The sequence below is a fragment of the Apiospora kogelbergensis genome (assembly GCF_038363985.1).
Source record: "Apiospora kogelbergensis strain CBS 113332 chromosome Unknown utg000005l_segment0_segment0, whole genome shotgun sequence".
Taxonomy (NCBI): domain Eukaryota; kingdom Fungi; phylum Ascomycota; class Sordariomycetes; order Amphisphaeriales; family Apiosporaceae; genus Apiospora; species Apiospora kogelbergensis.
The window spans coordinates 609,653-623,583 of record NW_027117422.1 but is presented as its reverse complement, the minus strand read 5'-3'; the positions used below and the strand labels follow the sequence as shown (position 1 = coordinate 623,583).

At 54.5% G+C, this 13,931-nt stretch overlaps 6 protein-coding genes across 6 annotated transcripts; 3 read left to right on the top strand and 3 right to left on the bottom strand.

The window, feature by feature from the left end:
- Positions 1–228: 228 nt before the first annotated feature.
- PG998_006788 (uncharacterized protein) lies at positions 229–4,179 on the top strand (the record flags this gene model as incomplete). Its single annotated transcript, XM_066873604.1, has 3 exons — positions 229–1,214; positions 1,318–2,431; positions 2,506–4,179. The coding sequence occupies 3 exons, from the start codon at positions 229–231 to the stop codon at positions 4,177–4,179; spliced, it is 3,774 nt and encodes a 1,257-aa protein (XP_066729549.1).
- Positions 4,180–4,409: 230 nt separating this feature from the next.
- Positions 4,410–5,312, bottom strand: PG998_006787 (uncharacterized protein; the record flags this gene model as incomplete). Its single annotated transcript, XM_066873603.1, has 1 exon — positions 4,410–5,312. The coding sequence occupies one exon, from the start codon at positions 5,310–5,312 to the stop codon at positions 4,410–4,412; it is 903 nt and encodes a 300-aa protein (XP_066729548.1).
- A 774-nt stretch (positions 5,313–6,086) lies between these two features.
- PG998_006786 (Structure-specific endonuclease subunit SLX1) lies at positions 6,087–7,155 on the bottom strand (the record flags this gene model as incomplete). The annotated part of the gene is made up of 2 exons (XM_066873602.1): positions 6,087–6,852; positions 6,920–7,155. 2 exons carry the CDS (start codon positions 7,153–7,155, stop codon positions 6,087–6,089), a joined length of 1,002 nt encoding a protein of 333 aa, XP_066729547.1.
- A 754-nt stretch (positions 7,156–7,909) lies between these two features.
- Positions 7,910–8,791, bottom strand: PG998_006785 (uncharacterized protein; the record flags this gene model as incomplete). Its single annotated transcript, XM_066873601.1, has 4 exons — positions 7,910–8,009; positions 8,078–8,568; positions 8,651–8,680; positions 8,717–8,791. The coding sequence occupies 4 exons, from the start codon at positions 8,789–8,791 to the stop codon at positions 7,910–7,912; spliced, it is 696 nt and encodes a 231-aa protein (XP_066729546.1).
- A 2,151-nt stretch (positions 8,792–10,942) lies between these two features.
- On the top strand, positions 10,943–11,625 carry PG998_006784 (uncharacterized protein; the record flags this gene model as incomplete). The annotated part of the gene is made up of 2 exons (XM_066873600.1): positions 10,943–11,202; positions 11,271–11,625. The coding sequence occupies 2 exons, from the start codon at positions 10,943–10,945 to the stop codon at positions 11,623–11,625; spliced, it is 615 nt and encodes a 204-aa protein (XP_066729545.1).
- An 899-nt stretch (positions 11,626–12,524) lies between these two features.
- PG998_006783 (uncharacterized protein) lies at positions 12,525–13,828 on the top strand (the record flags this gene model as incomplete). The annotated part of the gene is made up of 2 exons (XM_066873599.1): positions 12,525–12,953; positions 13,016–13,828. 2 exons carry the CDS (start codon positions 12,525–12,527, stop codon positions 13,826–13,828), a joined length of 1,242 nt encoding a protein of 413 aa, XP_066729544.1.
- Positions 13,829–13,931: the final 103 nt, after the last annotated feature.

Sequence of the window (13,931 nt, the reverse complement as noted above, 5' to 3'; positions counted from 1 at the left end):
GTCCGCATGCTTTTCAGCTTTCCGCCACCAGCGACGCCATCTATTCATCTCGCCCCCTTATTGCGGCATTCATTGTGCAGTCAAACATGAGCCCCAGAAGCCCCGACTGAGCCATATCCAAGGCCCAAAATATCATAAAGGTTTGTTTCCCTGGCATTCATGGTTTTTCAATGGCGTGGAACACCTCATTAACTTCTTTCGTGGATATTGGTTTAACAAATAAGCAGAATGGCTACCATATCAGCCGAGGTGGTGGAAGCGCGCATCAAGAAGTATGGCAGGCTGTGGACCATTGACGACCTGATCCGGGTGCGAGCACAAGACAAAGTCCAGTCTCCCATCCTTGGCTACCCGAGGCATGCTAGCAAGCCTACCGACTATGAGTACTTTACAGGGAAGGACCTGGATCGAATGGTTGATGAGACGTGCCACCTGTTGGTACGAGCCGGCTTCAAGATGAACTCCTACGAGACGGTCGCTCTTTTTGCGCAGTCAGATCTGTCCTTCATCGTCACCTTCTTCGCCCTTTTCCGACTGGGGTGCAAGGTCTTGATCATGTCAATCCGCCTGGGAGAACCCGCCTGCCTGAACCTTCTGGCTACAGCGGAATGTGATACCATTCTCTATGGTACCACGGCCCGCATCAAGGCAACTATTGCGGACTTGAAGAGGGTCAATTCGAGTCTCAACTTCATGGTAATCCCAGGTAGAGATACCTTCGACAGGCCGAATCAATCACCCCCGGAACCCTTCTTTCGACCCATCGCAGACAAGGAAGTCGAGCACATCCAAGTGTCCCTCATCGCACACTCTTCGGGATCTACAGGACTTCCCAAGCCGCTTTTTCTGTCGCACCGCAGCATCATCAGCACCGTGCCCACGGGAACCGGGCTTCGGGCCTTCAACGCATTGCCATGGTATCATATCCACGGCCTCTTCACCTCTCTCATGGCCATGTGGATGCGCCAGCCGGCGCACATGTTTAATGCCCTCCTCCCACTCACGGCAGAAAACCTCATTCTGGCGCTCAAGGAGGCTCGACCGGACATCTGCCACTGCGTGCCTTACACCCTCAAGCTAATGGCGGAGCGCGAGGATGGCATCAACGTGCTCAGGAGGTGCAGATATGTTACGTCGACTGGAGCGAGAACGCCCGATGACCTGGGAGATAAACTCGTCAAGGCCAGGGTGAAGCTAGGGGTCATCTATGGAATGTGAGTTCCTGCTTTATCCCTTGCATCAATAGTGATGACAGCAGGACAACAACCAAGTCTCCTGAATGCGCGGAAAAAGTTATAGGGCTAACCCCAAGACCAGGACCGAGGTCGGCCACGTGGGGGACTCCATCTACCGCGAGCCCGGCGATGACAGCTGGGTCTACGTGCGCCCCTACGCCAATCTACGGCCGCACATGATTTTCAAGCGACGGAGCGGCAACGGCAACGTCAACGACGGTGACAGCACCAATGGCGTCTACGAAGCCGTGTACCTCAAGTCCCACCCCGCCCTCAAGATGTCCAACTCCGACGACCCGCCGGGCTCGTTCCACTCCCGGGACCTCTGGCGTCCGCACCCCACCCTGCCCGACGCCTGGAAGTACGTCGCCCGCGACGACGACACGGTGACGCTGCTGAGCGGCGAGAAGATCCTGCCGCTGGGCATCGAGGGCGCCATCCGCGAGAGCCCGCTCGTGCGCGACGCGCTGGTCGTCGGCAACGACCGGCTGATGCCGGGGGTGCTGGTGTTCCGAGCCCCCGCCGCCGAGGTACCCCTTTTGTCCGACGAACAGCTCGTCGATGCCATCTGGTCGCACGTGCAGGCGGGCAACCGGCTCGCGGACGAGTTCGCTCGCATCACGCGGGACATGATTGTCCCCGTGCCTGCTGATATTGATTACCCGGCCACGGACAAGAATAACATCATCCGCGGCGCAGCTTATGCGCAGTTTCAGAATTACATCGACGCGATGTATTCGGAGAAACCTCAGCCACAGGGAGACGGCCGCAAGATGCCGCTCAAGAAAGGGCTAAGTGTCTTGGAATTGGAGGGGTTAATTCAGGACGCACTTCGCGACCAGGCTGGTATCGACATACAGGATGTCCACGCAGACTTCTTTGGCGCAGGTCTGGACAGTCTTCGCGCCGCCCAAATCCGACGTCTGCTGTTGCAGAAAGTGGATCTGGCTGGCCACTCGCTTCCCACTAATGCCGTGTACGACGCTGGCAACATTTCGGTACTCGCGCGTAGGTTGCACGTCATGTCGTCGGGCAGCGAGTTAACCAATAGCCATATCACCGGCTGCAGTGGCCCTGCATATCAAAAGCCAAATGAGAGCCATGATATCCCGCTTATGAGGAAGTTGATCGATGAGTACGGCACTTTCAAGAGGCGCAAGCCAGGGATATTGCCTCAACCAAAAAAGGAGACAGTGGTAAGGGGCATTTTCTATCAAGTTGGGCCAAAGCCATCATCACACATTCATCTCATACTGACGGCGATCCTTAGATTCTCACAGGTGCCACTGGTGCCCTAGGCGCCCACATCCTTCACCAGCTCCTACAAGACCCCCAAGTAGAGAAGATCTACTGCCTCGTACGCAGCAGCAGCAACTCTCCCACCGATGCCGCTAATCGCGTCCAAGCCTCCCTGCGTGAACGACGTCTCTCCACCACGACGTCTTTCCCCCTATTTGTCCAGTCACAAAAGCTCGTAGCCCTCCCAACCAACGACCTAAGCGCTCCCAATCTAGGCCTGTCGTCGCCGGCGCTCTTCGCCATCCTGCAGGCCACCACCACGCTCATCGTGCACGCCGCGTGGCCCGTCAACTTCAACATCGGCCTCGCGAGCTTCCGGCCCCAGCTGGCGGGGCTGCGCCGGCTCTTGGACTTGGCCGCCGACGTGCCCTTCCGTCGCCCCGCTCGCTTGCTCTTCACATCCAGCATCTCGGCGGCGTTCGGTATGCCGGCCGGGTCGACCGTCCCTGAGGGGCCCATCGCGGAGCTAGGTTATGCGGCGCCGACGGGCTACGCGCGGTCGAAACTGGTCGGCGAGCGCATTTGCGAGCGCGCGGCGGCGGCGGCGGCGGCGGCGGCGGCGGTAGCCGAGACGATAGTAGGCGTCGGCAGCGAGGTTACAGAGCCCACGGACAGTGGGAATGAAGCTGGTGGGGTTGCCGCAAATTCGTTCCTCTCCGTGTTCCGGTTCATGTTGGGGTGGGGTGTTAACCCTCCGAATGCTGTCGCCGATGCTCGTTCTGCCACGGATACTCTCTCCCACGTCGCCGTTCTCCGCGTCGGCCAGATCTCCGCCGATACCGAGCACGGCATCTGGAATGCCAAGGAGGCGATCCCGATGATGGTGCGGAGCGCCGCTCAGGTGGGAGCCTTGCCGCGCCTAGAGGAGCGGCAGGGACAGATGCAGGGGCGGTGCGAGTGGATGCCCGTGGACACGGCAGCGCGGGCTATACTGGAGCTTGCAGCGCATATGAAGCACAACTCCCCTGTGTCGTCTGAACCTCGGCAGTATTCTGCCCCCACCTCTTCACTCCTCATCACTGTAGTCCGCTCGATACTAGGCTGGCCCAGCAGGAACGAATCCCTTACCAGGATACTACCTATCTCAGCTCCCTCCTCACCAGCATCTCCCACTTCCCCCTTTTCGCCATCCTACTACTCCCACTGGTGGGGTGGCTTCAAGACGAAAGAAGGCAGTGAAATTGACTTGGAAAAGGGGCGAACCCCAGTGGCCAACCAAATGAATGACAGCTGCGCCAGTGAGTCGGCTGCGGCCACGTTCTACAATCTGGTGGCGCCGCACCACTTCTCCTGGAACGACCACTTCCTCCCCGCCGTGCGGGCAAGCGGTCTGCTGCGCTTCGACGTCGTGGACCTCCCGGAGTGGCTGGCGCGTCTGCGAGCGCGAGCGATCGAGCTCGGCGCTGGGGCTGAGGCGCTGCTCCCCGCCATTCAACTGGCTGAGTATTACGAGGAAAAGTACGTCGACGCGGAAGAGAGGGAGAGCGGCGACGCAGAAAGGGGCGCGGGGGGCCTCGCCTGGGACGTCGGCAGAGCTTGCGGACACAGCAGGACTATGCGGACCTGTCCCAAGGTTGTCGAGGCTGGACTGGTGCCCAAGATGGTGCGGAATTGGCTCGAGGCTGATAAGGTACAGATGGGCTGACCTGGTGGAACTGATTCAAATATGCTTGTTCGGATAGCTATCCACACCGCAGTTCTTCTCCCTCTGGCTTGGCCTGACTAGTGCTTCAGGTTGATCATGGATTTATATTCTTTCGGTTTGTTTTCTCTAAGTTAATGCAACGAGCAGAAAGCGTTTCTAGGAATACGAAGTCTCTTTATGTAATACCGAATTAGGGAACAACAACGATCTCATCCCACCATCCAAGGGATTTAGTTAAACCATGTCGCCGTCATCTTTCGACAGTTCCACCCTTTCCCCAGTCTCCTCCTTCCAGCGACATTTTCTTTGTCCTCTTCTTCCTTGCAACCCAAAACTCCTCTACATAAATGCCAATCACCACTATCACTGTCAACATGACCAACACAAAGACCAGGCCTAGAGGTACGATAACGAGCCATCTCACCGTCCCCGAAGCGTCCGTCCAGGACCATATCAGCATGGCCCCCAAAAAAGAGAAGGAATAACATGGAAGATAGTTCAAATAGCGACGGAGCGAGCGTTGACGGGTCATCTGCCTTTGCTGTCGTTACGGGACCCGAGGAAACTGACCAGGACTTATAGCTTGAAGCGGACGCTGGCTGGTTTTCTGTCCTTTCCTTCTCATTGTCCCCATCTTCGGTTTCGTCCTCCTCGGGAGCTTCAAGGAAGAGCCTATGAGGACTGACGAAACTTCTGAGTGCCAATTCGCCGTGCGTATAGCGCGGCGCGACGTCTGAGTCAGGAACGTTGGCGAACTGCGAGATAAATCCCACGAAGGACTCGTAGGTGATCTTGACTTTCAGGTCGCGCGGTATCAGTTCGTGAATCAAGGCCGCCTTTCGGAAGTCGGATGCATATCGGATCAACAGACAGTAGGTGCGCATGAAGCCCATCGCGGCCTTGTAGGTGGCTTGGTTCTTGTCGTTGGGTGCGACCGCAAGCCAACGCCAGAAGTCCACGCAGAGCATGTAGACAGGGATAGGTTTGAGGTAGACACTGTTGCCGGTCAGGGTGAGGTGAAGATCCGGGTGTTGCGTGGCAATAATGCAGTCGTAAGCGTGAAGAGGCGTGACCGCTTTGCTATTGGGAGTCGAAGGCTGAACCGGCACGTTGTCAGTAGATGATGGACACATAATGTGTGTGTGCATTGGCGTTGGCCACACAAAAGATACGCACAATGTACATTGAGGACTTCAGCCTCTCCAGGCTGGAGACCTTATGATCCCGCTCAACATTACTTAGCAGCTCGTCGTTGGAGGAAAGGGGAGGCCCATGGCTGTCCTGGCAGCATTGGTAGCCCATCTCTTCTGGACAAGCATCCAGTTGTGGGATCATAGACGAGGGAAAAGTCCAATCCGTAAAATCTGTCTACACCGACACGGTGGCGTTCCACGACCTTTAGGGCCACCATTGTGTGAAGTCAGGATATCTGATGGTTCCAATGTGATGAAGAATGGAGTGCAAATAATGAAGTAGCAAGAGAAAAATACGGGATGTTCTATTCTTCTGGATTGAATTTTATGGACAGGCAGGCCAACCACTTGGGGGAGAACCATAACCCGGTCAAGCCACTAACGTCTAATGACAGGAAGGAGCGAAGTTAAAATGCTGTCGAATTGACGAAACTGCTCTTGATTAGTCTCGACCTCTCCAGCAGTCTTCTCGTTCCACCAACGACGAAGGAAGGCACAGCTGACGACTGAGCATCTTGGATGAGGGTACGGGGACGATACGGGCAGAACAACGAGAGTACCGCACGGTACTCGCCAGCTGCAATGCCATGGGCACGGCTATTAGAAAAGCAGATTGATAGGAAAGAGCTGTGTCCAACATTTGCGACTGTATCACAACAACTGACGCACATAGCCTAGCCAAAATAAGCACAACCCAACAGAGCACGTTGTCCTTCACTTGGCTGCGGACTTCGCCGTAGCCTTGGCTGGAGCTCGCTTCTTCCGCGGCGCCTTGAGCAGTTTTTCCACTTCCTTCCTGCCATGCATGCGTAATGTCATCTCGGTCATCATCTCTCCCCACGTCACGGGTCCCTTGCACTTTGGACAATGGCCACCGATGGGCAGGACCTCGTCCGTCCTGCCCGAGCCAAGGAGATGGCCGCTCCAACAAGATAGATGCCCCACGCCCTCGCAGCCCGTGTTGGTACACGCTGCATAGATTCCCTCGCCGGTCGGCAGGTGTTCGTTGCAGACCACGCATTTACCCTCTCTTTCGAAAGAGAAGATAGACTCGGTCTTCGTGACGATTTCTCGCATCGGCGCATAATCCAGCGGTAGGGCATGGATGCCCCAGACCGGCGGTGAAGCAGCAGATTCCTCGTCCTCTCCTTCCACCCCGGGATCAACGTTTTCCGCGGCGACACGAGTCTCCGCGTGCGGCTCGAAATCCGTAACGATCTCCATGGTGCTGCGCAACTGCTCGTTGGCAGTGCTACACAGTTTAAGCCAGGCGTTGTGCACGTCGCGATCGAAGAAATGGAGCTTGAGTGGCCAGCGCACAAAGCTGGGGACTCGTAGTAAGAGGTGGAGGTTCGAGATGATCGAGGTCAGACTGTAGGGTGGACGTTTCGGATGGCCGTTGCGCTTCTTCTGGGTCGCGATGGTGATTCGGGAGGACGAAGGGATGTGCAATGACAAATGAGGGTTGGCAAAAGCCCATCTGCCGTCTTGTTAGCTACATGGTACCCGTATGTCGGCACTGGTCGCAAAGTATGGGGGAATCGTACTCGAACTTGAGAGCGGCTATCTTGCTGGGAAAGCCAGAGACGACTGCGACCATCTCCCACGGTCGCAGCGACGCCCGCGAGGTGCGAGTAGCGCCGCCCTTCACGAGTCCATTGTGTTGCTTGAGTCGCCTGGGCGGATGAGGCGTCGATCCGATGTAGAACGATGCGCGGCGGACAGACGAGCGGAGAATGTAGACAACGTACAGCGCCGGGATGGGCTTGCTGGGAACCGTCATGGTTATACTGTGATTGGCATTGGGACCGCGTATTTGGCTGACAGGAATAACAATTCCATGGTAGATTGCCGCATTTCACACTGGATGTTGCATTGGCAGAAGGAAGGGTGGACGCGGTGCTCGTCGCTTGGAGCTAAGCAAATGATAATGATGATGCTGTAATTGATTTATCTGGCCGCCTGTCCAAAATATTGGTGGGGTTTGGCGGGGGTTCCCAGCAACCAAAACGCAAAAACGCCCCCTGGAATCCTGGCTAGGTTGCTAGGCTAATAAGGCCCACAACTGAAGCCAAGCCCCTATTTGATAATACCAGCAAAGAACTTCTGGGAAAGACGCACCAGCGCCATCATCACGAAACGTAGACATCCTTCTGCACCCGAATCGTCTTTTGTGGAGGTACAACATGCAGCGAGACCATTGCTCGGCCGCTGCCGACAGACTGAATGCTCTCGGGTCTCGTGTTGTTATGCATCCCTTGAAAACAGTACCTCTCCTTTGCAAACAAAGACGCATTGGGGCCTCCCGGCCTGGAGGCTGACGCGAAATTGCCGTCGCGGCTCTTCCACGAGCCGCTTTACAGTTTGCGAAATCCGCCTATGGACAACACCCTCTTTGCGAGTCGACGGCCGAGCGGCAGCATAGGGGGAGGCACACACAAAGAACGGTGATGGGAGCCTCGACCATAATCCACATCCCGACAGATGTACGGATCCCTAAGTGGTGGACCGTCAGCTTTGGTCAGACTCATATCATGTTACTGCATGTTGTGCCGTTGCTTACAAGTGATGTCTTGGTTCGGGTCTGTGCCCATAACAAGGATTGTAATCAGGCGACCAAGAGATACAATAATGACGCTGGACACAGATCGTGTTAGCTACGCGGCACTGAAACATCAGAAGGAGCATTAATATGGGTGTCTTACCTATATCCAAGTACGAAGACGACAAAGAGTCCCCATCTCCGGCCTTTGGTCATGTGCAGACCCCAGACCTTAGGCATCGGCAGTGCAAGTATGAATAGATCAATTGTCACACTGGGGATTGCACAACCAATCCATAGGTCGCTCGACGCTCCGCAGTGGCCTGACATCGTGGAGTTCCATGCCTTTTCGACTGGTGTACATATGAAAACAGTGCCGAAAACGATACCAATCAGCCATGCTATGTTCAAGCCGTGAGTCACTACCACCATGTAGTTGAACCAGGCAGGATTCGCGAAGGAGGGGAAGATTCGAGATATGAACAAAAGTCCAGAAGCTTTGCTGAAGAACAGGGCGAAATCGTTGACGAGATACACAATGAAGAGGAGCTTCAGCGACATAGAGGAGTCATCTGGGTCTACTGTCCGTATATGGCGACCCCATCCAAGGTCAACCATTCGGAACGAAATGCAGTGCATGGCGAGGATGAAGGGCTAGAATTGGCAAGAAGCATCGGTTAGGAAAGAATAGACTGTGTCGTGTAGTAGAACGGCTGCCAAAGGTGCAAAAACATACCACTGCTACCAGAGCTGCCCAGTCATCCCACTAGAAACGGTGCCGGCGACCATTTGTCTTGTTAACCCCTGGGGTACTCGCTTGCCCCAGACTTCGTGACCAGAAGCGAAGGGCCATGGAGATGACAGTCAAGGCGGTCATGACGGCAACAAAATGCGGGACGCCGCGCTACGATCATCCGATTCCGAGCTCGGAGGCGAAAAATATGGTAGGTCAAACAACATGGTAGAAGGTATCAAACTACGGCGCTATATTGAAAGGGTGTATCCTGTGTAGTCTTTGTTCATGTCCACCTGGAATGAGAAGAAGGGGAAGAAAGGTGCAAAGGCTTACGAGAGCCGGAAGACATCCAGAGAGCTTATACAGTGGTAGGACTACGAGGTGGATGGCCCCCATATCCAAATCACAAGCGGGATATGCAGGATGGGGTCGGCGCATGCTCACAGGAACAAGTAGGTGACACACGTCCTGATAGGCACTGCCTGCAGGTAGTTGTCCTGACTCACTATGCTAATGATACCTGAGAAGAACGAGAGCATGGTAAAGAAGCCTAGAGCCTCTTTATACTCCACTTCACGTGGAGAGTTCACGTTCCGTAGACATTAGGCCCGATACATGCCTGCCAGTCTTCATACTTCACCTGCCCAAGGATCGAGTCGCGCAGGGACACCTACAAAGAAGGAGAGTCCGTCATCTTGTTGTAGAACAGGCCGAGCTGCGGTGCTGAGTTTGGAAGGCAACACATCGTCGCATGTCTTGAAAAAGTCCGTCTCATAGTGTGCGGCTCTTAGAGGCTTCGTAGTAAAAGCTGGCTCTCACAGCCCTTCCCGTTCGCTCCAGCCGGCTTTCACAAACGAACCTCGACGCGACTTTGACATATGTAATTTTGTATCGCGCAAGAACGGGACAACTTGTCAAAATGGTAACTGTTCGTCTCCTGATATTACCAGCACCCCTGTCCGCAAGAACCTCTTTACGATAGCCAAAGCCAGCCCCCTATCTCTCTTCGTAACGATGTACGAATTCCAATTGCTTGTGCAACCTCAAATCGGAGAGTTCGTAATTCCGCCCGTGTCTTGGAATATATCGTCACGTGCTCTGACATTCCTCCCCCTTGTTTGCATAGCAATACGTACCCCGACTGGCCTGTCAGGCTGAGACCTGGCCAGCTAAAAGGCGTCAGATGAGGTGGCAATGCTGGTGTCTCACTGTTTCAATCCCCTTCCCCTCCGCACTGGGCACATCCATCCTCCCAGTCTACTGCCGTCCCCTTCCTGCGCGCGCAGTTTCTCGCCCCCGAGCGATGCAAAAGGTGCGATCAAATAAGCGAACATAGGTACGACCCGTTTAGACTATATACCCTGCAGTATGAGATGAAGGGGCTTGGCTCGCTCGGCCCAGTACGGCCAAGCTTGTATTATCTGTTCCAAGACCAAGTGTCGATGCATGCCCTGCTCTGATAGTGATAGATGTGAGAGGTTCGTAGACCGCTACCTGCTCAATTATCGGAGCGGCTCCCGCGTTTCCGCGAATCGCAGGTGCCACCGCCTCAAGAAACAGTGCCAACCGTCCGAACCCCATCGCCGGCGTGCGGCAACGGACGATACGGCCCGGGTCGCCCTGTTGGAGGGCCGACTTGAAGGCCTAAACTCGTTGTTCCAAGCACGCCATAATCTTGGCCATATCACTGTGGATAGTAGCATCGAAGCTGTTGATGATGTCGACCTGCTAGCAGAGGTTGATACCTTTGCCAGCTCGTCAGAGACGATCGCCGCCCCGTCGCTCCACAGCAACCCTGTTACCTCGCCATCTACGACGACGTCGAAGGCAACAAGCCTTTCCCCGACGTCCTTTGATCGCTTCCGCACGTCCATGCTACCCCATTTCCCTTTTGCCCATTTCCCCACGGACTTGACAGTCGAGCGGCTGTGTCGTGACCGGCCGTTGCTCTCGCAGGCTATGTCGACAGCCAACCCCACTGATAATGAGCCAGGGGTCTATGGATTTTGGCTTGAGTTTGCTTGTAATCCAGTACGACCCCGGCTTCCCACCATCATGGGAACTCCCTTTTAAACGTAAGGTGGGGGTAGGAAAGAGGCGTTTGTCGAAGGAGCCATCTCACTGAGCCGATGCAATGTACCTTGCTGGGCCATGGTAAGGAGCAGAGCGCAAGGTTGGATGATTCCGCGTTATAGACAGTGCTCAGTCTGGTAATGGAAGAGTCATGTATCTCTAGCGGCGTCAGCCCCTTACACACGCCACTGGGCCCCGGCCAGATCGTGGTGAATAGCCATGCCGTCGCCATCAACCCCCATCGATTGGCAGAAGCAGATCATTGGCGATTTCCTGCTGGGCTACATCAACTACCCCTTGATCATGGGAAGTGACTTGTCCGGCACCATCGTCGAATTCAGCCCGGACGTCAAGCGTATCCAGGTTAACGATCGCGTCGTCGCCGAGGAAAACCCCATCGGGGGCGCGCTCCAGCATCACACCCTCGTGAACGAGCACATGGCATCGCCGCTGCCAGACTACGTTAGCCACGAGCAGGCGTACGTGATCCCGTTGATGCTTTCTGTGCACGACAGTGCTAAGCCAGCACCCTCACACCACGCGCAAGTTCATCGCCATGGTCAGGGGGAGGGCGGGTGGCCTTCCCCGTTGGCGACAAGTTACAGTCGTTCTTTGCTAAGGCCATCCTCTTCGTCGCCCTGCTGTGGTTTGTTCTTAAGCAAATCGTCATGTCGCACTTCATAGGGGTCACGATCAAGCTTATCGACCTCAAAGATGCGTGCGAGCCCGACGGTCATGTCGCACGTATCTACAAGGGATATATGTCCCGCGCGCTGGCGGCGAAGAGCTTGGTGACGGCACCGGATCCCAAAGTGGCTGGGAAGGGGTTGGACAAGGTTCAGGAGGTCATGGATATCCAAATGAAGGGATTATCGGCTCAGAAAACTATGGTATCCTCGTAGCTAGCTTTGCGTCTCATCCAGACTCAATATTAACCCGATGATAATTCTTTCACGGATTGCATGCCACTGAAGACAATATTTTGCGCACGTGTGTTGTGTATCATAGTCTCATTCCGTACGGAAAAGTGAAACTACTATGGATTTACCCCTTCCCCGTCCTTGGCCAACTTTATCCATTGCGAGTCCCCTGAATCGAGATCTCCCAAGATATAATTCGAAACGATCAGGTCACGAGACTCGACTCGCCGATTACTTCACACATATATCTGTAGTTCTTCCGTTCTAGGTGTCTGAGACGTACGTAAGGCTGTCGGTAAGCACGGAATGATTGTTTGAAACATATTTCAAAAGGCGCGTTCCATCCGTCATGTCTAAGCCAGAATCTGAGATCGCTCGTCAACAGACTCATTTGTAAGTCATTATGCCTCATTGACAGGAACGTGTCATGAATCCGTTGGCCATTCTCGGGGAATGATTTGCCCAAGCGAGACCTTTCTGAGATTTCTTGCAATTATATCAGGATTCTTTGAAAGATTTGTTTCAGACCCTGCCGCTACATCTCCTTTGTCAAACATGCATATGACACTTCTTCGGGATGATGCATGTCTGCTTCTAAGATTCCGGTAATCGCTGAAGAAACTTGACAACGCGCTGCGAAAATGATTTGGTATAGCGACTTCATAGATGTTTTTCGACGTACCGGAAATTCAAGATTCCAACAGGCATGAGAGGACAGATGACTCTAGATTCACGTGCGTACAATAGCGCAAGGAGGCTGTGTGGCTGTGTTACACAGCCTAAATATATATACCTAGCCACGCAGCTTGATAGAGCTGTGGGGAGGCTTATACTTCTCCGTTGTACCAGGAATCGTGAAAAGGAACTTACTGGATTTCATAATGTATTCCAAATTGAGTCTCTACATTCCTGTGTTTATAACCCCGTTCACGAACATTTGCTGGGCGCTGACCTTTCCACCGATTCTTCCTCTCCTGGACCCCTTTTACCACGAGCCTGACAACATCTCCGAGTACAGCCTAGGGGAGACAATACGCAGTCGACCAATCGACAACAAGATCAAAGGTGTCTTGGGCTATTTTAACGTTGCCTCGGCAACCGAGTTCATGTATCGGAGTACCGATGCCAACGACAATGCGGTGGCCGATGTTGCTACGATTCTTGTCCCTGATGGAAACAAAGCCGATAACACGAAGCTCGTCTCGTACGCGGTCGCTTATGACTCGCCTAATCCAAACTGCGCACCCAGCTACGCTGTCCAGCTCGGCTCCCTAGCTACCGTTGGCTTTGTCAACATAGAGAGCCTAACCGTGAGAATTTTCCCAGTCCCGCGGCGCAGTCGCGTAGTAATATTTTAACATTGGCCGACCAGATCCACGCCGCGCTCAACAGGGGCTGGTACGTCCTCCTACCGGACCACGGAGGTCTGAAAGGACAGTTTACCGTGGGGACCGCCCTCGGCGGCACCATTGCCAACGGCACGCACATCTTCGAGACGGACAACGCGCGCCTTCCGGCGGGCATCCTCATGGCTAGCATGCTCGGCCTAGCCCACGGCTACAAGAACTTCAGCGACCTGTTGGACAGCGAGCTGGGCCCGAGAAGGGTGGTGTTCGAATTCATTGGCGACCATTGTGCGGATGTCATCGCGGCGCGGGGCATATTCCAGAACATCTATTCCTATTTCAAAAGCGGCTCGGCCATCCTCTACAACGACGTCTTCCAGACGGTGTTGTCGGGTGCCTTCCAGATGGGCGTCCACGGAACGCCGAATCGACCGCTCTATCTATTCAAGGGTGTGCTAGATGACATCTCCCCCATAGCCGACACGGATCAGTTGGTGAACGAGTTCTACTGTCCCGCAGGAGCCACGGTCGAGTACGTTCGAAACTTGCTCACGGGGCACATCGCAGAGTTTGTCTTCGGTCTCCCCGGGGCTTACGATTGGATCGCAGACCGCCTCAACGGCGTACCTCTAAATGCGACTGGCTGCACGAGGCGAGATGTTGCATTGACGGATCCAAATGATATTGGTGTCTTTAAAAATTTCGGTGAGGCGGCAATCGAGCAGGGGAAGAATGCGGTTGGCCTTGGTAACAATGACACCTTGCCGATTATACCATTGGAAGGAGGATTGCCCTTTTGGATGCCGCAACAAATAATAGGGGTAGACCTTGGGGCTTAGCACTAGAGTGCTAAGCCATTCCTTATGTGTATATAGAATAGCAGGTGCTGTTTCCTTTGTTCGTTTCTTTATAGAATATAGCACCTTGTTACTACTTGATTCG